This window comes from Takifugu flavidus, chromosome 1 (assembly GCF_003711565.1).
Source record: "Takifugu flavidus isolate HTHZ2018 chromosome 1, ASM371156v2, whole genome shotgun sequence".
In the NCBI taxonomy this organism is placed as follows: Eukaryota; Metazoa; Chordata; class Actinopteri; order Tetraodontiformes; family Tetraodontidae; genus Takifugu; species Takifugu flavidus.
In genome coordinates this window covers 4,527,219-4,550,301 of record NC_079520.1, presented here as the reverse complement: position 1 = coordinate 4,550,301, position 23,083 = coordinate 4,527,219, and the positions used below count along the sequence as shown (strand labels likewise).

Sequence of the window (23,083 nt, the reverse complement as noted above, 5' to 3'; positions counted from 1 at the left end):
TATCTAATGCCAGCAACGCATTTAAAAAAATAAATAAATAAAAGTTGTGAAGCTCTGTTGCTTTAGAAACATTCTATATACCGGTAGCCCAGAAGACCAGTAGATCTAAGGCTGCACATGAAACGCCCACCTAAGTGGATCCCGTTTCCGCTGCACAGGTTCGCCGGCGGCTTTGTAGAATTTCAGATGACATAGTTAACTCACACAGCAGCGATGTCTTTATGGAGATAAAGGTTATAATAGGTATATGATCCCGCAGAGAGGCTATTTTCTGAAGCGCAGCCCGAAAACAGGCCAGATGGTCCCTCTCTTCTGTATCCTGGAGAAGCCATAAACATTAGCTTTGACAGGTCAGGGCGGAGGTCATCTCACACAACCTTTGTGGAAACAGGTCTGTCTCACAGTTATTCCAGCTACAAACAATGTTTCCTTACTCTACACGTGAAACTTGCATTAAAAATGAGAGCGAGATGCTGTTCTGCACCCTCACGTTGACACAACTTAACCATAGAAAAATCAAAGTAGCTCTTTCAAAGCTGTTTTTGCACACACTCTTTAATAACAACCACAACTGTCTCTTGGTTGTTACGTAATCAGGGATTTGCGAATTTGACCAGGAAATACAAAGATTTAGCATGTTTCCCCCACACCAGTGAGTTCCCTACACATTCCAGATGACATTCAGAGGACTCCAAACGGACGGTCACGGCATCAAAAATAGGTCAGGCAGATTAAAACTCCAATACTTTCATACGTTTAATCTCAAACCAAACTCATGCACACGATGCAGATTATACAGATCAACCCCATCTTTTTTTTTAATTTTAATTTTATCACTTGTCTGTGGTGACATCCCAGGGCTTAGCTGTGGAGACTTTAGTATAGGTGACAGGTTACAGCAAGAAGGCCGATATGAGTCTGGGGTCGCATGTACACGTTGACAATGTTTGTGTAACCAGAAGACGGAGCTACAACTTATGTCCTACTGTTAGAACGCAAACAGAACATGTGGTCGACAATAGCGTGAGCTACAATTATTGTCTTAGTGACTCCCGTTTTAGCGTAAGATGAAAATAAGACTTAAATGTCTTAAGGTCGATAAAGGGTCGATTTAATTAGCTGAAGGCACAGGAGAGATACCTTCTCAAAGAAGCCTGAGTCACGGACGGCCAAAAAGCCAAGTTGTGACAGCGTAATCCTGCAGGAATGTCAGCGCACGCACACAGATGGATGCACACAACACAAACAATCTACCTCTTCACAATTATTCTATAACAATTGCCTGCAAAGCCCCATTTCAACTTGTGTACACACACAATGATGCAGTGACTCACACTTCCTGTGTGACCATATACAGAGACACCTTCCTCTGGAGCACAGTTGCCAGGGTGACAGGGAGAAGAAGGCACACAGACAATCAAGACTTCCGAGAACACTTGTTCAATGTGGGATGATTCATTCATTGTTTGGACTGGATTTTAATATCGGCGCTGGAGAAGTGGACTAATGATTTTTAGAGTTCACCTGCCCACCAACAATCACTCAGCAGATACAGATGTGGATGTTTATCACGTCGATCATTATTGCCAACATTTAACTCTGGATGGAATAAAACCCGACCTTGCTGATGATGTGCTGCTGCTGTTGGAACTGCTGTTTGTGTTTTTCCAGAAACTGCTGGTGCTGCTGCTGGACCACCAGCTGCTGGAGGGCCTGGGCCTGGCCGCACTGCTGCTGGGGCAGGGGGGCCGACTGGGTTCTGCCCAGAGGACGGTGGCCTCGTGCCAGTTTGGAGACGGAAGGCGATTGTAGCGGGAGGCCTCCCAGGCCTGGAGTAGCAAAGACGAGAGTCATCTTAACCATGTGACACTGGGACTTATGCTGTCGTTAGAGACTGGTGCATTAAACTCCTGATGAGTGAGCAAAAGTGATAACTATAATATATATTTAATATAATAATAAGGATCCAAACTGAGCTAAACACTTCTTGATGTAAAAAAGTAAAGGAATAAGTCCAATTAGTTCTACAAATGCTAAAGTCAAACCACATTATTTATTTCTCTTCTAAATGTTTAAAATTGTGATGACATTATTGACTTTTATTGTGAAAGGGTCCAAACAGAAGACAGGTGAAGACTAAGGGGAATAAATGTCACGGTTTGAACACACGCTCACCCATTGGACTGTGACCCTGCTCCAGCAGTACCATGTGTTGCAGGAGGGGGTTGTGAGCGCCAGCGGCACCCCCTCCGGGCGCCTCTCTGTCCAGAGCCGAGGACGTTAAATAAGAGGGCAGGTGGGTGGGGGGGAGGAAGGGAGAGGTGAGGGGAATTCCTTGTTGCAGCGCAGGTAACGTCAGGCGACTGTCACCGTCTTTGTGTCCCGACACCACCTACAAAATGAAGAGAAGAAGAAAAATGGACAGATCCATAGAAAGTGAGCGGCCAAGCTGATCAGAGTTAAAATCAGCTTTCTGATTTATCAATGAACGAACCCAGTTCAGGCTCGGTGTGCTACAAACGCATTACAGCTCTGCATTTTTAATGAAGCCATTATCATTCTCTGAAGTAAACCAGAGAGGTCGAGCACGTCGCCGGTTTATTTTTCACGTAAACCACTACAATCCATTAGAGATCACTAATGCAGCGTTGTATCGTTGTAATGCACTCACGCTAGCAGCAGGACCGGTGGCTGGCAATCCCAGGGTGATGTTGGGCAGAGAGGGGGAGGTGTAGAGAGAGAGGTGGCTGACTGACCCTTCCCTCGCAGCCAGCCTCTGGAGCAGGGAGGCCTGGACGCACACAAACACACCACTGCAGAAGGTCCAAACACACCCGCCACCGTGGAGAGAAAGAGTGTCGGAGTCCTCTGACCACCGACGCAAAACACCTAATCCAACAATAACACCTTCTCACCTCTCCGGGGCTGCTGGAAATGGTGATCCCGTTCTCACTGGGAATGTTACTGGAGCTGTTGTTGGGAGAGCTGGGACCTGAGCCTGGTGCACTGTTGCACGCAGAGTCTAAAGCACAGAAAAGAAGGAGAGTTGATCTTTTTCTCTAATTCTTGCCTACAAAATCTCCAATTTAGAAAAAAATGGATTCGCCAAACAGGGATATATCTCCCCTCATTGAACTTATGCAACCAGCTACAGTCAAAATCCGATTCGGCACGAGGCACCAAAGGCCACAGGAATGACTCCAACAAGAAGTCGGCTCACCAGCAACGTCCAGCGAACGCTTCTTGGCAGAAGGAATGGGACCGTCTTTCCTCCGAAGCAGAGGGCTACTGCGGCGCTCTGTCACCTTCTGCTTTAGCCGGGAGCGAAGTTTCAGGTTGGGCTCAGATGCTGCCCAAACCCAGAGAGGAATAGAGAGAAGCACAGAGTTTCAGTCAAAGTGAAGCTTGGAAACGAATTAAGACGATTATGTAAATCAACATGTACTTTTCGCCAACATGGTTTAATCTATTGCTTTCGCAACTAAGCAGCTGGAGCCGAGCATTGACACATTTCAGCGTTGACTTCCAAATTGGTCGCATAATCTAAAGATATTACAGTGTTATGCTCTAGATTAGCCTCCTAATGTGGGAAAACTGCTTTTTTTCATTCTAATGCTTCCTCTGTCATTAAGATTTAGTCCGTGGAGATATAAAACAAGGAGCTCTATGCAGCGAAAACAGCTTGTCCACACAGAATTAGCCGTATGTTCTAATTTACAGGTTTGGCAGATGAGGTTAGCCAGGTCCTTAGATGGCGAAGGCTGGAAGAGGAGGCGAGGCATCCGGCTGGCAACTCTCTCCTGTTACCCCCCATTTAATGCGCTGTTACCGGACTCCTTCACATGCTGTATTAAAACATGCCAAACACTGCAGGTACTTTATGTGTTTCAAGGATCAGTTGCACTTCCCTAATTCAGATTATTAAAGCTACTGTTACTCCCAGTTTTAATACTTTTCCTGCCTGTAGGTCAAAACTACTGTTTTAATCCATCAGGAGGTGCAGGAGGGGTGAAGATGGCATACGCATTTAAAATACAAGAGTACTTCCCAAACACACTTTTAATTTTTTGAAGGAACAAGTTTCTGAACTTGTAAAACTGATAAAAATGATTACACATGGAGGATGTTCTTCCAAAGAGAGATGGGGTTGATCAGGATAAACTGAACTGAAAGAAATGCTGGGAGAGAAAGGGATTGGTAGTGTGGCTGCTTTAGCCAATGGCAGCGTTCCGCAGATATCTTAATTAGTTTCAAAAAGCACTTGGAATGCACTCAGTGCTGGAACGCTGCGTAATTGAGTGCTGGCATATGCTGAAGACGATTTTAAAATACACAACCAAAATGATTTTTTTTAGCATGCTTGGTTTTGATACTTAAAAAAATAACTTGGATAGTCTTTATTTACAGCCAAAGCCGTCGCAATTATCCCGCGACTGTTGCTGTGGTTAACGGAACCGGCCCCTGCTGTTCAGATGGAGTAAAGGTGGGAAGTAACAACAGAAACACATGAGTGACCATGTGTGGCAGAAGGGCACTGGGGAAGGTCGTACCCGAGTCCATCTCATTAACAAATGGATGGATAAAAGGAGGGGAGTTATGACAGAAGGGCACAGGGTGTGGCGGCGGGACTCGGTTAACGAGGGGGGGGGGGTTCAAAGGACAGTAAAGGAGAAGGAAAAGGAGGCCGAGGAGTTTTGTGTTTGTGTGATGCTCGTCGTTGGCGGTTGGGTGGGGGGTGGGGGGGGCTTGCTCAGGACGCAGTGACTTTGAAGGGTGTTAATGCCGACTGGGCAAAAGCTCACCAGCGTGTGCACGTGCGAACACACTCACTGCAGAGGGCCCAGGCGGGATTTACTGCTGACAATGGCATTTTATTACAGACCTCTCTCCCTTTTTCAGCTCTGTCCATCTTTTCACCCCTCCCTTCCTCTCATTTGTTGTTATGTCACCCTGTTTTTGCAGACCAAAAGCAGCCAATGACAAAAGTGTGTGTGTGTGTGTGTGTGTGTGTGTGTATGTGTGTGTGTGGGGGGGCTGTTGAGATGCAGGAAAAACAAGTCAGCATCAGTTCAAACTCCAATTGTAGATGGAAGGTGTGCTGGTACAGGAGAGGTGCCAGGACACCTTCAGAGCATTGCCCAGATACCCTTGAGAACCAAAGGGCCACATGCTCACATAGGGCCCTGCGATGAGCTGCTGACTTGTCCAGAGGTGAACCCTGCCTTCACGTGTCTGCAGCTGGGATAGGCTTCAACACCCCCCCCGCGCGCGACTCAGCAAGGAAAATATTGGTCAAGGAAAGAAAATATATATACATATATTCTTAAGTTAGCCAATTTGTGCAGGTGTAGTGGAAAATATGCACAGAGTTTAATATTTTAGATGAAAAGAAGAGGTTGCCTGGTCCTTGACAGCCAAAAACTACAGTGTTGAAGTGGTGAAATTAGCATAAGCATAAAGGAAGAGAAAACAATGACCCCTGACCCACAGCAGCCATAAAAGACGTAACCCTGAGCTCATCCGGCCTCTTGCTTTCTAAAACTTCCATTCTGACCCTTTTCCATGACCATAAATCAGCACCCAACCCAGCCAAAACCTCTGCCTAAATAAATGGGTGACACATCGATCCCAGATTAAACGTTCCTGTAACTGACGATTAATATTTCAATCCTCAGAGCAGGATGAGGCTGCTCCTCTGAAGCGAAACATATTGATCCACTTCTCATCTATTCTGACAGGCAGGAATACAGAGCTGCTACTGGGAGGAAACAGTGCTGCACTTCCCAAGAAACTCATCAAGGCAGCTTCCCAGAAGCAATCCTCATCTTCATGATACATTAGGCCAAGAGTTTAGAGGAAAAAAGAGGATAAAGAGTGAAACATGTGTGTGTATACTGTATAAATCTATAGATATATACAGATAGGTATATAGATATATAGATATAGATATTGGATAGGTTCCTAATATGCCTGAATGTGGATTAACTGCTGAAACATTTTCAAAACTATTCTAGTTTTACCATTAAAGAAATACCAAAAAGTCATCAACGAGAGTTGAGAGGAAATGGAGCCAATGGTCGACCACGAACAACCAATGATGACCGCCACATTCCTCGTGTGCTTTTTTTGGGTCAATGTATAGGCTTTGTGCTGAAGTGAAGAAGAGCTTCTTTCTACGGATTCCTGAAGTGCTCAGTGTGACACGGGCCTGTGTGTTTGCGTGGGACAGTGAGTGAAAGAGTCGGGGGAGGAGGAGGAAAAAAAAGGTCAGCGTGACAAGTCTGTCTATCATGATTAGAGCCAAAGAGACTTCCTGCTGCAGCTTTCAAAGTGTCCCTCTGTGTTCTCTGAAGCCGGATCACAAAGCCTCTCACACATATACAATGATCCTCTGTTTGTAATGTACTCTCAGCCGGGCTTCTTCATGTACATATTCGATTCGCACGCATGCATCAGCATAAAGGCTCATCATGGGTGCGGACGTCATGTGTGACGACTCCGGGCGTCAGAGATCCCCCTGGACTGTGGTCATCGCTGTCACTCACTTCCACTCGGCCACAGCTTTCTCTCTGTCCGCCCATTTAATCTGATCCACGTCAGGCCGCTGTTGGCACAACGGTTCCCAGTTTGCCTCGTCAGGCTGGGCATGTCCTTCTCTCAGTGTCCCCATAAATGACACACGTAAAACCCTCCAAGCTGTTGTCATTTTGTCATTTTGAATTAGAAAAATGTTCTTAGTTCTCTCTGGGGAGAAAAATGCCATCAAGCTTGTTTTACAAATATTACAGGGGGTCAATTTCAAATTCTCCCATGCATTAGTCAGCTGCTTTGAAAAGGTGGATAATTACCGACAGGAAATTTAAAAAACCCAAAGAGAAACAGCCATTCTCTACCTGTTTTGCGGAGAGGGAAGTCATCTTTTGAGTCGTACGTGCCCAACATTGGGTGGGTGTATGCTGACAGTGCTGTTTGGGGAGGAGAGCTCTGGTCCAGAGAGCTGTGCTGGGTTTTTCTACAAAAACAGACAAAACCAGAAAAGCTGAAATACAGCAGGATAAGAGAGCTGCACGTCAAGACTAACGGACGGTGGTAGTCTAGGCTAGGCTAGCTGGGCATCGAACTAATGGCCAACTAGGATTTCAGTAGACGATATGAGAAAGCCTGATGGTGTTGACAAGTTTCCTCACTGACGGACACTTCAGACTGCTCCAGGCTACTTAAACCCTCCTTAATTATTCACAGCACGACAGAGGCGGCGGCGTCTCCACACAGGTCAAAGTTAAGCGAGGCAGGTACCGAGTGGCCCATTAACAAAAGACACATTTTATCTTAATGAATCTAATTGGCTTTCCCAACCTACGATCGTTTCAACTGACTTGAATTTGAAATAAGGCGTAAAACGACTGGATAAAGAGTACAATACTGTGCCTTTAAGTGCATGTGCAGAGAATGGCTGTGACACTCACCCATACCAATAGCGCGGGTCACTGGGCAGACAGTGGTTTAGGTTTCGCTGAGCCAGGGCTTTCTTCTTGTTCAGCACAAACTCCTGGAGTCGCATCTTAACCTCCGTACTGGCGATGGCACCTACGCGAGAGACAGAGGCTTGTAGACGCCGCCCACGCGTTTAACGTTTCCCACAGACAAGAAAGCATTATCACCCAGGACCACACTTCTTGCATCACAGTCATGCAGAAACTCCAGAGAAATGAGCAGTGTGCTCTGCAAATTGTCTCAAACACACACCGCAAGTTTCAACTGGCTCCTGTTCAATTATTCCCCCCCCCCCCCCCCAATCCTGCAGCTACAAATTGTGCAGGAAACCACAGATGAGTGTGAGGGAACAAACAGAGAAGAGAATAAGAGTGGAGATGAAGGCTGATTATGTGCAGTTGTGACAGAGGGAAGCTCCGAGTGATGCCTCAGAGTGAAGGTGATGAATAAGAATATTTGAATCTGACAACAGCCAACACATGTTCTCTAAATCACAGTGCATCTGGAAGTGCTGACACGCCAATATATCCACTCAGCCACTGAAGCAAATTGGCTTTTATGAGTCTCCCTTTTATGCAATTTATTACAGTACTTAACAAAGCTCCCTCTGTTTCCATCCCAATGCTCTTTCCATAGATGTGAAACTGGGCTCGCGCTGCTGGTTTTTACAGTCAAAAAAGCCTGGTTCGGTCCACTATTATCTATGTTCTCTTGTGCCCAAATCATTACAAAAACCCAACATCTAAGCATTTAACAGCAGTGACCGGTAAACACAATAAACATCTGTAATAAAAATCTGTCTGACTGGTAAACACAATAAACAAAACAATATGGAGAATTATTTCGTGCTCATTTCCTTTATTCCGTACTTGAGCTCATTCTGAGAGTGAATTTTGAAGTCTGTATTTTTCCAGGTCAGGAATAATTATAAATGCCCCATGGATGGAGTTAAGCATGTTTTAAAGCATTTATACTTCCAAAGTAATTGAAAATGTTTGAAATGAGACTGAAAATCAAAGGAGAGGCCAGAAACACATCCATACAGGGCTAGCAATTTCCCACGATGCAAAACATCTTGTGACCATACATACAGTAACTCCTCAGAGTTTACAAACTCTGGAGCCGCACCATATAACTAGCAAGATTAGTGAACACAATGACCAAATGCAAAAGTGTAACAGAAGCTGACAGGACCTGGAGCAAAACAACACTAAAACAAGAGAAAGTGTCAACACGGGGCCATGAATGCAGCTCCAGGCTGCTCCTCTCAGCCTCAGATATTCTCTGGGGTTAAAGAAGGGAGGTCGGGCCTGTTCTAACTGCTGCGCCACCAGGCCAGGCATGTGTCCGCACGCCTACGCCTGCAGAGCTAAAGGTCAAACAGTGAGAGCAGAGGCTGGCAGCGTCCAGCGTGCAATTAAAGCCAAAAAGAGGGACTTTTATACATCACTTCACACCAGTAAACAAACAGATGATATCAACTGGTCTCATCATGGCGTCTCACACGTGCTCCTTGCTGTAATACGTACTCTCCTGGCCCCTGTCCTTGTTCTTGAGCTGATGGAGTTTGTATTCCCGCTGCTGCTTCTCCAGCTCCTGTTCATGACGCTGCTGCTCAATCTTCCTCTGGTGCTCCAGAAGCTCCTGTTGGTGCTTGAGTGCTAGTAGGTCCTGTTGGTGCTGATGAAGAGGGAGACAATGATGCTCAGCAAATGAACGGGCCTTTTTACCCCCCAAACAGATTGACACAGTTGTCCCAATGCTACTCCTATGATGTTGGGAGAGTTGGCGTGACTGCTCTGCTGATATCTTTGAATGTGTAGGTGCGTTCCTGACCAGGTGGACTTTATAGTTACTATGACAATCAAAAAGCAGCAGAACAAATCACCTCGCTATTCACGATGGAATGCACGAGCAGACACTTTTGTCTGTCCTTCATGAGCAGCATTACCGTTGAGTGCAGTCTCAGTGTCCCCGGTCTGCTCCGTGGCAGAGTGGAGTTGAAGTGTAGCAAAGCCGCGACTCTCACCTTGATGTGCTCTTGCAGCTGGATCTCATGCTGGCGCGACAGCTGCTCGTGCTGCCTCTGGAACTCGGCGATCAGTAGCTGTCTCTGCAGCTGCTGCTTGTGTTTGAGAGCCACCAGCTCCTGCTGCAGCTGCTGCTCCTGGTGGTCTGCGAGCATTTTGGAACGCCATTTATTACCAGAATGTCTCAGGTGACAGGTGTGTTTGTATGAGAGAACATCCGCGCGCAACTTACTGATGACTGAGCACCTGCCCGGCTCAGACGATGTGGGACAAGCTGTGGAGGATGGTGGCGTTGGATGGGGTTGGGAAACCAGGCCGAAGGTAGGCTGCTGCTGGTGGTTGTGGTGGTGGTCTACACGCAGGTCCATGGGGAGGATGGCTGTAGCTGCGGGGGGCACCTGCATGGGCAGTGCTGCTGCGCTCACGTCCACTGGAAAATGAGACAAACAAGCCAAGCAAAGGATTACAATTTAGTTTTTAAACAGAAATCAACTACAGATCAACACAGTGGAGTCTTCCTGCCAGTTAACTGCAAATGTTGTATTTATTATCTTTAATTTACAGGTGAAAACCCTTAAAATGTCAAGCAGCTGGATAAAATCAATTCAACAACTGGAGAAAAACACACCACCACTTGTCTGACCTACAACTATAATCCCCCCCAAACAGTGGAAAAACAAGCTTCTGTGTACAATTATTATAAAATAAAACACCGACAATGGACGGAGAATTGTTTCTGTGGGCCAGTGAGTTAAATTTATCCAAAGAAACTTTGGATCTTCAATGCATCAGCTTAACTTTCCTTGGAATATTTGTTTCTAGAATTGTTATATAATTAATTTAATGTCCAAGCAGTGTAACACTGATGGCTAGCAGCCTAAATTCCTTGTCCCCTACGATCCAAATAAGGTATTTGGACACTTGTTACATCAGCTGTCTGGATGCAACTGCCTGGACTCAGCCTTGCTACTCAACATCACTATTTAAATCGGTTGTTACTGCTGCTCTCTGTGTTGGCAAACAGGGAAATTAAGCCTGTTTTGGAGCTGTGCATATTGGGTAAGAGCATTAGCAAAGCAGGATAAACATCAAAATATGTCCGTAATTTCAAGAGCTGTCTACCTTGTGCTTCCATCTCTGAGAGTTTAGGCACCACCTATGCAAAAATCATCATCAAAGTGACCTGATGCACCTATTTACACACATTTTCTGGGCAAAGATGACAAATTAGGGACATACAGGGATGAGACAAGACAGCCAAGAGCAAAGAAAAATCCCTCTAGAACATGAGTTTTGCAGGGGGGATTTACTGACACGCATTCAGACTTAATGTGCTGCACGTTTCTATGTAACTGTGTGCATGTGAGATATATCTTGTTTCTTCTATGACAGACTACCTCAGTGTAATCGTGTCTCTGAGGACAACATGTCCTGATTCCCGACTTGTTAGACTTGACTCGAAGTCTTGAACAGCTACTTTAATTCCAAACACAAAATGATTCGTGTGTTCTGACAAATGTCAAATGAAAACACCAAATCCTCACAAGGTAGAGCTTTTTATCTGATGACTTTGACACCTTTGCTTCAAAAAGGGCTGTAAAAATGGATTAGTACAACAGTTTTCAGGTTTGAAACAGTCTGTAGCAGAAAAAAATGCTATTCACTCAAATCCTTTTAAAAAGGCAATGAAAGAATAAATATATATATATATATATATTTCTCCAATTATTGATCTAAAGACCAAGACCAAACTTCAGCCTGTGTGTCAATCAATATCTTCTCAGATCAGTCACACCAAACCAGTGGAGAGCAGCTTCATCCAATCACCGATGTCCTGAGATCCCCCCCAGTGACCAATGAGGTAGCGATGGAGTTGCGGTTACTTGCTGAGGTAGCCAATGGCATCATGGGTACTGGGCAGGTTTGCAGTGCTGGGGGAAACTTAACACCACCCAACGGGACAGTGGGGAGAAAAGAAAGGGCGTGTCCGGGCCTGTGTGTCTTTGTGCATGTGTGTTTTTGTAAAAAGGACGAAGGTCAAAGCCTAAAACTAAGAGCAGCAAAAATAAACACTTTTACACCTTTCACACTGCAATTTTCGATAGAAAGTTGAAGTCGATGTTAAAAACATCCAAATAGCAGAAGGGAGGACATGTAAATATACTTGGATTAAATATACTTATACTTAAATATACTTGGAGTTCTCCAATCAAAAATGGCCAGCATGGAGCTATAGCCATCATGACTTCATTTGTGCACGTATTGGCTTAAAAAAAAATGAATCGTGGATTTTTTTTAAAGAACATATAAATACAGTTTATAGTTGCTGGCCTTAAATGTTAACGTTTACCTGCATAAACACCATCCGGCAGGAATATGTGAATTTTATATGAGACTCTGTAAATCTGTATGAAAAGCCAAGCTCTTTGTTTGTCTACAGTGATCTAGTCAAATAAACCCGCCGAATGGGATAAATCCACCGTTGCCTGAGAATCGCATTGTTTTTGTATGAACGCACTTTCCACGGAAACTGCTGACACAGCCACGATAATTGCTTTGATAGAGTGATTAATGGAACCCTGTTCGAACTCGAATGTTTCATTTCCAGGTGAACAAGCAGACAGCAACATTAGAAAACACCACTGTTTGTGATTCTCACTCTGAACAATCGGTGCCAATCAAGCGTGTTGGTCAAACAAAGCCTTTCCCAGTGAACCATAGGGAATCTCAGTCAACCCTTAACATTCGCCATTCACGCATACAGTCACACACACATGTCTGTCAACTGTTTGCACACGTTAATAAGCGGTAAACAACAAGGTCAAGCAAACAAAACCCTCTGTTGGGTCAGTGCACTTGAGACGCGGTGCTACTCTGGACACTGGTATCCTTTTGGGGGGCATCCAAGCACCAACACAGCCACTATTTTCTGTGCCTAAAATGCATAAAACGTCCCTTCAATCCACAGATTTCTCATGTATATCATCGAACGCACTCTCTTGCCTTGGTCTGAGGAGCCAACTTGACACTCCACCAAATGTGCATCGGAACACAGCCACAGGACGCTTTCTGGACAATAAATAAACATTAAAAGCAATAATAATCAAAAGTTGACCTCTGTCAGCTACCAAAGTCTGCTCATGGCTGATACAGAGGCAGATTAAGAACCCAGTGGAGGAGAGAAAGAGGAGAAGAACAAAGCTGTGCAACATGTGTGCACCTACTAGCTAATTCGCTTTGGTCATAGACAAAATTCTAATAAGATAAATCCAAATTACTCTTGTGAAAAATCATAACAATAATAAATACTTGAGGATGACGATTTAGATTGTTGCGCCAGTCTGAAGTATCATCACTGAGTTCACAAGACGCTAAAAATGTAAAATATGAAACAGAATCGCAAAACAAGGACTTGCGCAACAGCTAAAACAGGTAAAACATAGCTGCCAAACATGCGCCTACTGAGAAGCAATAACTTATTTTAAGAATGCGCGCGCGTGTGTGTGTGCGTGTGTTTGTTTTGTCAACATTACAGGCAATAACTGATTCAAATAAACCTGTTTTCTTCAATTAGAATCACAGGCTAACACTACACCTATTTTATTGTTCTTTCCATACAGAAAATAAATAATTTAAAAAAGCCATGTCCAAATGTGACTCATTGTCGTCTCTAATATGAAAATCCTAATTCTGATTACATTGTAAAAGTTGTATCACTTCTGCAACAGTAAATAAATGGAACCCTTGGAGCAAACCATCCTGGTAAGCATGTTTACAGTTAACAGAGCTTTGAATGGCAGCACGAGCGTGTGGGGTGACACAGCACAAAGCAGCAGGGCGCAGGCACCTGTGAAGTTCTGAGCGCAGCTTACAGGAATGCCGCTTTTGTCCATGTGGCATGTGGCGCAGGATGCCGCATCCCCGGCAGGAGAGGTAGACGCATGGGCTGACTCGCCCTGAAGGCAGCAGGAAGAGAAACAATTCTGCTGCAAGCGGAGCCGTGCGGTTCACTGCAGTTCGAAAATGAACTGTAAAGTTTTCAGACATACCGGTATCTCCGCTATTCGACTCTGTGTGGAATTGGGATGGCTAGATATCCCACAATGCATTTCACCTTAGCCATTAAGTCCGCGGCTGCTCAAAATGCTCTGTGTCCTTGCGTACTTCAACATAAGCATTTCAATTGCCATTCCTAAAATACCCTTTGAATATATTTGTAGTTATTGGGGCCTGTTGTGCAGACTAAAGTGTTCCCTGATGTGTTTATTTCTCCTTCCTCTGGGATTTGGCAAACTAACCCTTTGCAAAAAAATAAAATAAAAATAAAAAGAAATGCGAAGCTACCGATGAGCTAATGAAGTGAAACAGCCACAGATTTACAGATTTGAGAGAGGCCATTACAAAACGCTGTGGTCAGTCTTTCGAAGGTTAGACATTTGTTTATATGATAACAATCTAACACCAGTTGACGGGGTCATTAGAGCTGTGAGGGATGTTACATAAGATCAACACTAGCAGGAAATGAACGCACCCATGAGGATTCTTCTCCACAACAGGCATGCTAATGTAAACTCTGGCTGAACCCACAAAAAAACGGACACAAGCACAGCTGGTGAAATGTCAACCGTGAAGTATCCATCCATCACTCTGTGCTGATTTCTTGCCTGCCTCTGTCCATCCTCTGAATCCCCACTCCCCTCATCAGGCCGCTACGATCACAGATCACATGGAGGAAGTTATTTATAGAGCAGGATTCCTGAGGGAGCTCCTGGTCCCGGTGGGGCTCTATGCAGTCAGACGCAGCCACGTGCACATTTTCAGTCCCTCAAGTGTGCTCGCACGCTTAAAATGCAAAGACAGTCCACGCGGCAAATTTGCTACTGCTGGACAACAAAAAGGGTGACACGAGTAAGGATGAATGGCTAAACAAACAGGTGCTGGGAGAGGAGGGAGACAAATGCCATGGCGACTGCTGGGATTGTGGCCGGCGGTTGGAGGGATAAAGATGTGGGTGGAGCTCGGGATGTACGACAGACCAATGAAGCAAAGGTGACTTATCCAACACATGGACTGTGTGTGCATTCAGCTCAGTGTCAATACTGAGCCTTGTATGGATGCATGTTGATGCATGTCACTCAGTAGCCCAGACTGTTCTCCCAGTCAAAGAAAACCAAACAACTCATTTCAAATCATTCGATGCATCAGCCTGGTTCACAGCGGCTCATTTATCACCTACTAATTTAGTTACTTATCAAGAGATATCCAAGATTAACAGAAAAGGCACGAGCCCCGCAGACCCTGGCTGTACAGTAGGTGTGCAGCCATCTGTCTTGATGGGGCATACTGAGATTAACTGGCCAATCAACTTGTAATCTAGTTATATTCATGTAATAAGGCCACTCCAGATGAAGAAAGACAGCGAGAGCACAGACAGTTAGCCACATGGTCACACTGCGTGCACACTGGCCACCAACCAAAACACAAACAAAACCCCAATTAGTGAACGATACACAAGCAGGAAGAGCAAATCAGACACACAGCAAAAAAAAAAAGCATCTAACTTTTTTTTTACTGTTATTCTGTTAGTTGCAAAAATGAACAGGACATTAACTCTTATTGAATCTCATAATCTATGCACGTATTTTCCCAACACGCAGACATGAACACATGCACAAAAGGCTGTGTGGAGGAGCAGACGCGGCCGGTGCCATCTGCTCCAGTCGACTCACTTCAGCGCAGCGGAGCAGCGATCTTCATACATCAGGACCATTCCGTAAACACTGCCTGTGTTCTAAGCTGCATGGCCACATCCACACACACGCACGCACGCACGCACGCGCGCGGACCGGCACACCGCACACACCCTTCTGAAGTGAACATTCACAGCAACCGATCTGCGACTGAGATTATTTAGAATTAAAAGGCACCTGTTAAACTGACGAAAGCAGCCGGAACTGATGGAAAATCTCATTAAAAAGACGAGAACAAGCGGCGGTAGCTTCATAAAAACAAGAGCTCTCACCCATCAGTTGAGTGGCGTTCCTCGGTGCGCTGTGCTCTGGTGCGTGTGTGTGTGTGTGTGTGTGTGTGTCTGTGTGGAGCACGGTGCAGGCAAGAGAGACAACAAGTGTGTGTCTGGAGACCAAAAGTCAGAGCTGTAAAGTCCACCACAGCGCGACAAAGACGGTGGACCGGAACAGTCGGAGAGAGTGGACTTCTCTCGCTCTCTTCCCTCTCTTCTTCCCTCACTCTATCCTTTCTGTTTCTCCTACTGTGCTTCGCTCTGCCCTCCGGCTGCCACTCACCCTCCCTCCCTCCCTCCCTCAGGTCTCCTCCCACTCTCTCTCTCTCTCTCTCTCCAACATCAGAGGACAATCTCAGGCATGTTGAGCACTTTATGGAAAGCTTTCCACCCCCCCACCCCCCCTGCAAACACACCCACCACAGAAAAGTGGCAGCGAGCGTCACATCGCGACCGTGTTCTTACTCGACGACGCCGGCGCCCTGTTTTAACGGACCGCCTCAAACTTTGCTTCTGTTGCTCACATTTCTTATCTTAAGGTATCTGATGCTGGTAAAGACAAACAGTCCATTAAAACCCTCCTACGCAACAGCAACCCAAAAAAAAAGGATATCGATTCTTAACAGTGACTCGTTATTTTTTGATTTTTGAATTTATGAGCTCAAGATTCCTATAGAAGTGGCTTTTTTCTGTCATTCTGTGTGGATAGATCGAGCTGCTGGACTTCACCTGTTGGCTGCTCCAGGTGCGATTCATGGAAGTATCGATCATAACTGTTGTTCTTTGGGTTCCATTGAGATGTTTCACCCGAACCTTCACATTGGGCACCAGAAAAACACCCTCTTGCAGTGATTTTCACTGGGAAACCTCAATGCTTGAAACTGGATCACACGCTCACACGTGCGCGCAGGGCTCCAGTCTCCAGTTTGACCACTGAGCCAACGCCGACAGTATCCGCTCGGACAAATCCAGCTGAATAACAGGAAATACGTATGCTTGAAAAGTGCGCTGCAGATTCAAGATTTACTTTATTCATCCCCGTAGGGAAATTGAATAACGATGAGATGAACGATGAGGTGCAAAGTGTAATTAGGGACGCTGAGGGCCGATAGAGTTTCCTCAAAGTCCCAGTGATGACAAGTGAGGGGGGGGGATCTTCCAACTGGCAGCATGAAACACGGCCCGATGGAGAGACACCAACTCTTTAAAAACATAAAAACAAACTATTCTGAATGTAGCCAGGCTTCTCATGGTAGACTAAAGGCTAATAAGTAAGGGTATAAAGGCTAAAGGGTATAAAGTAAGACAAAGCTGACGCAAAAGTGACGCAAAAATGCCAAGTGGTATTCTAGTATGTGACAGAGTTATTAATCTGACATCTCCTTGGTCTGAACGTGGGGGAGAGTGATGGCGGAAAACTATTTAGGGGAACTGCACGGAAGAAAGAACGAATAACAGAGAACTTAAGATAAGAGTGAGAAAAGTACTCGATAAGTACAGCTACTGGAAAATATAAAAGATAGCTCATGATTACACTTTTTTTAAAGTTCATAACCTGGAGGTCATGTGGATCGAAGGGCAGAGAAATCAGTTATCAGTCATTTAAAACAGCAAAGCTTTCATTAATGGAACGTTAATCATATCACTCAGTGTGTGTGGGTGTGTGTGTGTGTGGTGTGTGTGTGTGTGTGTGTGTGCGTTTATCTCTGTGTGTTTGCAGGGGCTATTTTTGCAATTCTGCGTAAAATCCAGGAAAGCCAACTTTTGTTTGATCAGACAACACGCCCACACACCTGCCCGTGTTATCAGCACGCTGTACGCCGCTGACGTCAAAGGCTTAACCGAGCTTCGTGCGGCCATGACACTGATAACAGCGAGTGGGGCCGAGTCCAAATCACAATGGCTCACAAACACACACGGATAAAACCAGAATTACCCGGCTAGAGCAGAGGAGGGACACGTGGAAACATCAAAACTCAGCTTAGCGAACCAGAGGGAACTACGTTTAAAAATATGCTGCTGCTTTTTGTTGTTTCTTCTTCCTCAGCCGGTGACTCAGCAGACCAGAGTAATTCTGAAGACAGCTTGGGTATTATTAGGCTCGGGGAAGTGCACAAACATGTGTTACGACATTTGTTTTTTAATTCAGTCCTGCGGATGGGGCCGTGCGTTCTGGTGCATAATGCTTATCACAAAACCAAAATAGTCACAGTGACAAATAAAAAGACTGTAAATATTTTATTCCTTTGGAAGCAGCTTTTCATGACTGAAATTGCTCTCACTCGTTTGGTATAGTCGAGCAAATATGTCTCATCATTTTCCACTTCCTGCTCCCATTAGACTGAAATTTGGAGGCCCTTTTCAGGCCAGAACGTTCAAAATTTGACTTTCAGGGAATCTCTCCATGCCCGGATGTGGTGAAATGTAAAATAAATGCAAGTGGACGAGAGACTTGGACATTACTTTGCCACAGTCTGTTGGAGAAGCGTTCCAGGCGATTAGCGAGTATATCTAAGATAAATATCTCTGCAGCTATCTGCATCCGAGTCAGCGTGTGTTAAATAATGCATGCGGCATAATGATTGCGAGGCATGCTGAAATACAGTGTGGCAGCCCGGCAGACAGGACTGATGAATAAGTAATGCATGTGTCAAAGCCTCGTAAAGTACACATGTGGGCACATGCACACAGACACACATGCAAACCAGAACCACAACTGGTTCATGCTCCGAGGCAGCTCTTATTTTTGTACCATCCAGCGGTCTTGCCCCCCCCACAGACAGAGGCGGTGGGAGGAGGGTTGCTTTTTTCCTCCCCCCCGCCTCGAGGGACACCAACCCTACTCCAAATATGTGAGATACTATGTCATTTATTATTGATTTGAGTTATTTATAATACACACTGCGAGCGAATTCCCTGCGACCCCCTCTAACTTGTTTGCCTCTCCCATCCGGCCGATTTTGCATCTTTGATGATCTCAATAGTTTTTCCATTCAGAAACACCCTACTTTGCAACTTATTGCTGAATAAGGTAAATAAGTGTGCGGTGCGTTGGCGATACACCGGTTCACCGGTGGACTGTTGCATGATGGAGGTGAAGTCTGATGAACGAGGGATCCGCGACAAATACTAGAGATTGTAGTAGTTGAGGAGACGTGGGAGAAAGGGAGATGTTTCTGGAGCTCTCTGCAATAATGGGGTTCTCTGGTCATTCATATTTTACGCCCTCTCCTTCCGTCTCGGAGGTGCTCCCTTTCTGTGCCGGGTGTGCGGCAGACGCGGGGCCATTAGCCGTCGGCGGTGCAGATCTGAGCTTATGAGAGATGTCATCTCACCAACCTGATCTCCGCTCTTTAAGATCACATGGGTCACAAGAAACGCCCTGTGCCCTTTCCACAGCCAGACCTGGATGTTCTTGATGCACGCTGCAGACTGGAACATCCTGCCGAAAATGGCCTCATTAATAATTACTCTAACGGATGTAAACAGACATAGATTAAAAAAGATGGACATGTTCTCGACAAGCAAATACACAACTGATGGAGTAGTGCAATTATAGCAACATGGTGCAGGCCAGCTTTGAATCGAGGACCGTCTTACTCTTTATCGGTCCTAGTTTTGGTAGTTTGGACTTTTCCACTTAGAAAAGTCACGCTTCACGCTCACCGCACCTGCAGATCTGATGAAGCATTTGCATCTTAACCATTAGTGTTAAAAATGAACCTCAGAACCAATTTCTGGGCTGCAGACATTAGGCTGTGGGCTTTTCTGCAATGAACTTCCCTTCCTGGAGAGCAGAAGGATAATCACAGGCCACCACAGAACCTGGCAGCCCCCTCTCCCCTTGCAATTGCAAAACAAACGTCTCTGGAGTAGGTCATCTATAATAGATACCTTACAGAGGGCTGCTCTGGATTCAGATGGTCCTTTTAGGGCTTTCAAAAGCTTTTACAAAACACACCTCTGCATTAACGAGTCAGCTTACGAGGAAGCGGCGGGGCGAAGGGTGGCCGGACAACAAATGTAATAAGCACCTACGATGAATGGAGAGTGGAATCTCACAGACTCCTGGTAATAAAGCTGTCAGAGAAATATGGAAATATGCTCGTGTGGCCAAACATGAAGACTCTACAGACGTCTAAAAACATGTGACAGACCACAACGCAGGGAAACCCCAACGTCTAGACATCCAGGCTTCAGGAAGCTGAGCACAGACCCCCATCGTGGCATACACACCATAACCGTATACAAAATTCATGTCCTGGTACCAAACGCAACCTGCCCCTTACACACGCACATGCACAGATCTAACCTCATAAAGCTCTCAGGAAAATGGCACTGGTGCAGACAAAGTAGGTTAAGCCAATGCCTGTTCTAGTGGAAGACAAAAACACGTCTGGCCCAGTCTTTTTTTTAGACCCAGATGTGAAGTGCACGTCTGGGGCCTCAGGTCATGCACCCGTATACCTGCAGTGGATAACACCAAGGACTCCACTTTCATCTACTGAGCTCACTGGTAATCCTAGTTTATGGAAGGGCCGCGACTCTGCCAACATGCAGCCTCCCCAGTATTTTTATTTCATTCAGTTGTTTCAACAAGACGTTTGCAAGAAATAATATGAAAAAGATGCTGGGAGAGTGAATGAAGCCAACGGTGTCCGAGTTGATCGTAAGTTCAACAGAACAAAGTTTGACATGGTTGTTAGAGCAAGCATGTGAGCGGCTGTGCACGAATCCTTACTACACTAAACTGGCATCAGGAAGGAGGATCCATGCCAGCTCATGGCCTGTGTGGTAGGGGGGTCTTGGGGGCCCATCTGGGAAACTGGCACCAGGGCTGTGGGGACAGTGTGGGCAGTTGCAGAGAAGACAGGGTTGTCCTCAATTAGCCAAAGAGGCAATTGGAGCAGGTGCTAATCAGCACAGTTATGGATGGCAAATAACCTACAGACTGAATTGAGAATCAATAAAACATTCAGGGATTATCTCATGATCAAACCAAATCTATTCCTGATAGAGCAGGAGCATATGCTGCTTCAAAGAGACCAAATCTTTCTTTTACAGATTTTGGTGCGCACATAAGGCGCCCCCCATTATAAGGCCCCCCCGTCCATTTTAAGTGTACTTATGTGTATGTCGGAGTTAAGGTCAAGCTAGAACAAGCAAAAGTAAAAACACACACTCAAACCAAATGCAAGTTCCCCCAATGTTCCCAATAAACAACATTGTGGCCAGCAGACGAGCACCTGTTCACACAGTCACGATGACCTGCAAACCTGTGTCACCTGCCACACTTTTGTGCGTTTACTCATTGCTTTTCACATTTCTGTGAGCGATAAGTGCACCGTGTTTTTATGTTGGTTAAAAGAAAGCTGGATTCAAGGGGAGACGAAAAGAAATGTGTCGTTGTCGCAACGTCACTGGTTCACACTTGTACAGCACCACAGGATTATTTTTCGTGGTTTCAGACTCTAAATGGTCCCATCTTGCTTGTAAAATTTGAGACAGTGTGAGGAAACTTCCTATCTACTCGTGCTTGTGCGACCACTACATTTGACCAGTCTGTTGCTGACGAACTCCTTCTCCACACATCAGCCCAGTAGTTGGTGGTATGGCACAAATGAGCTGGTTTGCCAAGTCCAACGGAAGAAGGAATTTTCAGGATTTTTCTCCAAAAGTAATATGGGAGTGGTCACCCGTGACAGTAGCTGCAGACCTGCCAACATCACAACTATAAACTTTACACTGCACTGGAAATTGGTTATTTTGTCAGGTTTTGATCTCAGTATTGTGGTGTGAGGAACTGGTGCCTTCATGGCTCAGCCTTCAACGCGTGATAAATGACGCAGGATGAGATAGGACAAGCTTTTTTTTTTTTTTGCCAGAAGTATGTGGATTTTGACACACCAGGTTGTCTCAAAACAATTATTTATGACAGAATAGAGGTTTCAAAAGCATAATTAGACATGTTCCGGGACTGGGTCCAATATACTGGTGGCAGCATGATGTGGGGAATAGCTTTGCCACCTTTTTAAAAATGCCACATTGTTTTAATACAACCCGCTACTGCGGCTAATTGCTAGGATGACGCAGTATGTCACAGACCAAACGTAATTACAGTTCTGACAATGGCTTCATTGTAAGAGACCTGGCCTTGCAAGTCACCAGGTCTCAGCCCTTTGGGATCTGTTGAAGGAAAGTCTCGCGGCAACAATGTGCAGCCAAAAAGTCTATGATTCATAATGCTCCTGCATCTTGTGCACATGGAGCGAAGCCTTGGAGAAATGGCTGGTGTCTTATGTGAATTTCTTAAGACAGACCAACCGTGTAAACTCCATAGCTGGTTAGGCAAAGAAATTACACGCAGCCAAATAAAAAAAAAAAAAATAAAAGTGCGGAGTTTGATAGACATAAGATTTGGCATTACCAAAAATATCTTCATTTTTTTATGTGCTCCTTCAGAGGATTTCAAAATGGTAATGAGTGCGCTGATATTTGCATAAAGTGTTTTTTTTATCCCTTATCCCTCTTCTCAAGTCATCCAATTCCCCCTCACACACACACACACACACACACACACACACACACACACACACACACACACACACACACACACACACACACACACACACACACACACACACACACAGAGCAGCTATCCATTTAATATTTATTTAATGTGTGCCTGCGGCTCCACGTCCCAGGTTCTTAAGTTCCCACAGATAACTGACAAGTCCAAATACAGATAAGCTGTTCTGACAGAAAACCAACAGGTCTGCCTTTAGAATCGCTTTTCGTCCTTCTCTCCTCCCTTTTTTTTTTGTTAAAACCTTAATTTCACTCACCCCCCCGAAAAAAGAAACAGACACAGAGAACTGTTGGGGTTTTTGGTAATTACCAAGAGCTCAGAGAGTCCCGGTCTGCTTCATTTGACATTATTATCCCTCCGTCCCCGTCTTCCAGCTCCCTCCCTTTCTTCTTTTTCATCACTTCTCTCACCTTCGCCTCACTCCTCCTCACTCCCCGCAGTGTCTACACTCTGACAGTTACGTGTTAGATGCGCGTGGGCTGCTGCTAATTTGTGCGGAGTAGGAGAAAGCAGTTTTGGCTTGGGGAGAAAGGAAGCTAGTTTAGGCTACATGGTGGGACGGACACACAAGACGAGCAACACCATCCAAGTATTTCAAGATCTCTCCTGCTGTCACGTGTTTCAGTGGGTGAAAACGCTCCGACCAGATTCACGTGGAAGTCTGCAAGTGACTCTGAAAGGTGTCGACTTCTGCTCCTCTCCCAGCAGCTCCTCCTGTGCCCGGTTTAGTCATCCTCTTTAATATGCACGCAAATCTGTCTTCATCACTGCGCCTCCCTCCTCCTCCTCCCTCTCCTCCTCCTCACATTTTTCGCACGGCCAGCTGATTCACTTACACTCATTCTGTTTCCGATACCAAATGTATCGGAAAGAAAAAAAACCCGCAGTGGCGCTCAAGTTTAAGGTCAGCGGCGTCAGCTGCAGCTGGTCCTGCCTCTGAAATGGAAA

At 45.4% G+C, this 23,083-nt stretch overlaps 1 protein-coding gene across 7 annotated transcripts in view; it reads right to left on the bottom strand.

Moving 5' to 3' along the window:
* Window positions 1-23,083, bottom strand: part of hdac4 (histone deacetylase 4) — an 80,187-nt gene that overhangs the window by 28,972 nt on the left and 28,132 nt on the right. For 3 of the 7 annotated variants that reach the window (XM_057027190.1, XM_057027199.1, XM_057027207.1), the window contains 10 exons: window positions 9,757-9,954; window positions 9,524-9,669; window positions 9,024-9,174; window positions 7,467-7,587; window positions 6,894-7,012; window positions 3,221-3,349; window positions 2,916-3,022; window positions 2,672-2,791; window positions 2,176-2,392; window positions 1,621-1,829 (listed from right to left, as the gene is read on the bottom strand). In XM_057027190.1, the coding sequence (XP_056883170.1) occupies window positions 1,621-1,829; window positions 2,176-2,392; window positions 2,672-2,791; window positions 2,916-3,022; window positions 3,221-3,349; window positions 6,894-7,012; window positions 7,467-7,587; window positions 9,024-9,174; window positions 9,524-9,669; window positions 9,757-9,954 (1,517 nt within the window). Of the gene's footprint in view, window positions 1-1,620; window positions 1,830-2,175; window positions 2,393-2,671; window positions 2,792-2,915; window positions 3,023-3,220; window positions 3,350-6,893; window positions 7,013-7,466; window positions 7,588-9,023; window positions 9,175-9,523; window positions 9,670-9,756; window positions 9,955-15,253; window positions 15,272-15,546; window positions 15,823-18,885; window positions 18,989-23,083 lie in introns of those variants that run through there. The other 4 variants (XM_057027230.1, XM_057027240.1, XM_057027214.1 and 1 more) reach the window with 3 other exon arrangements.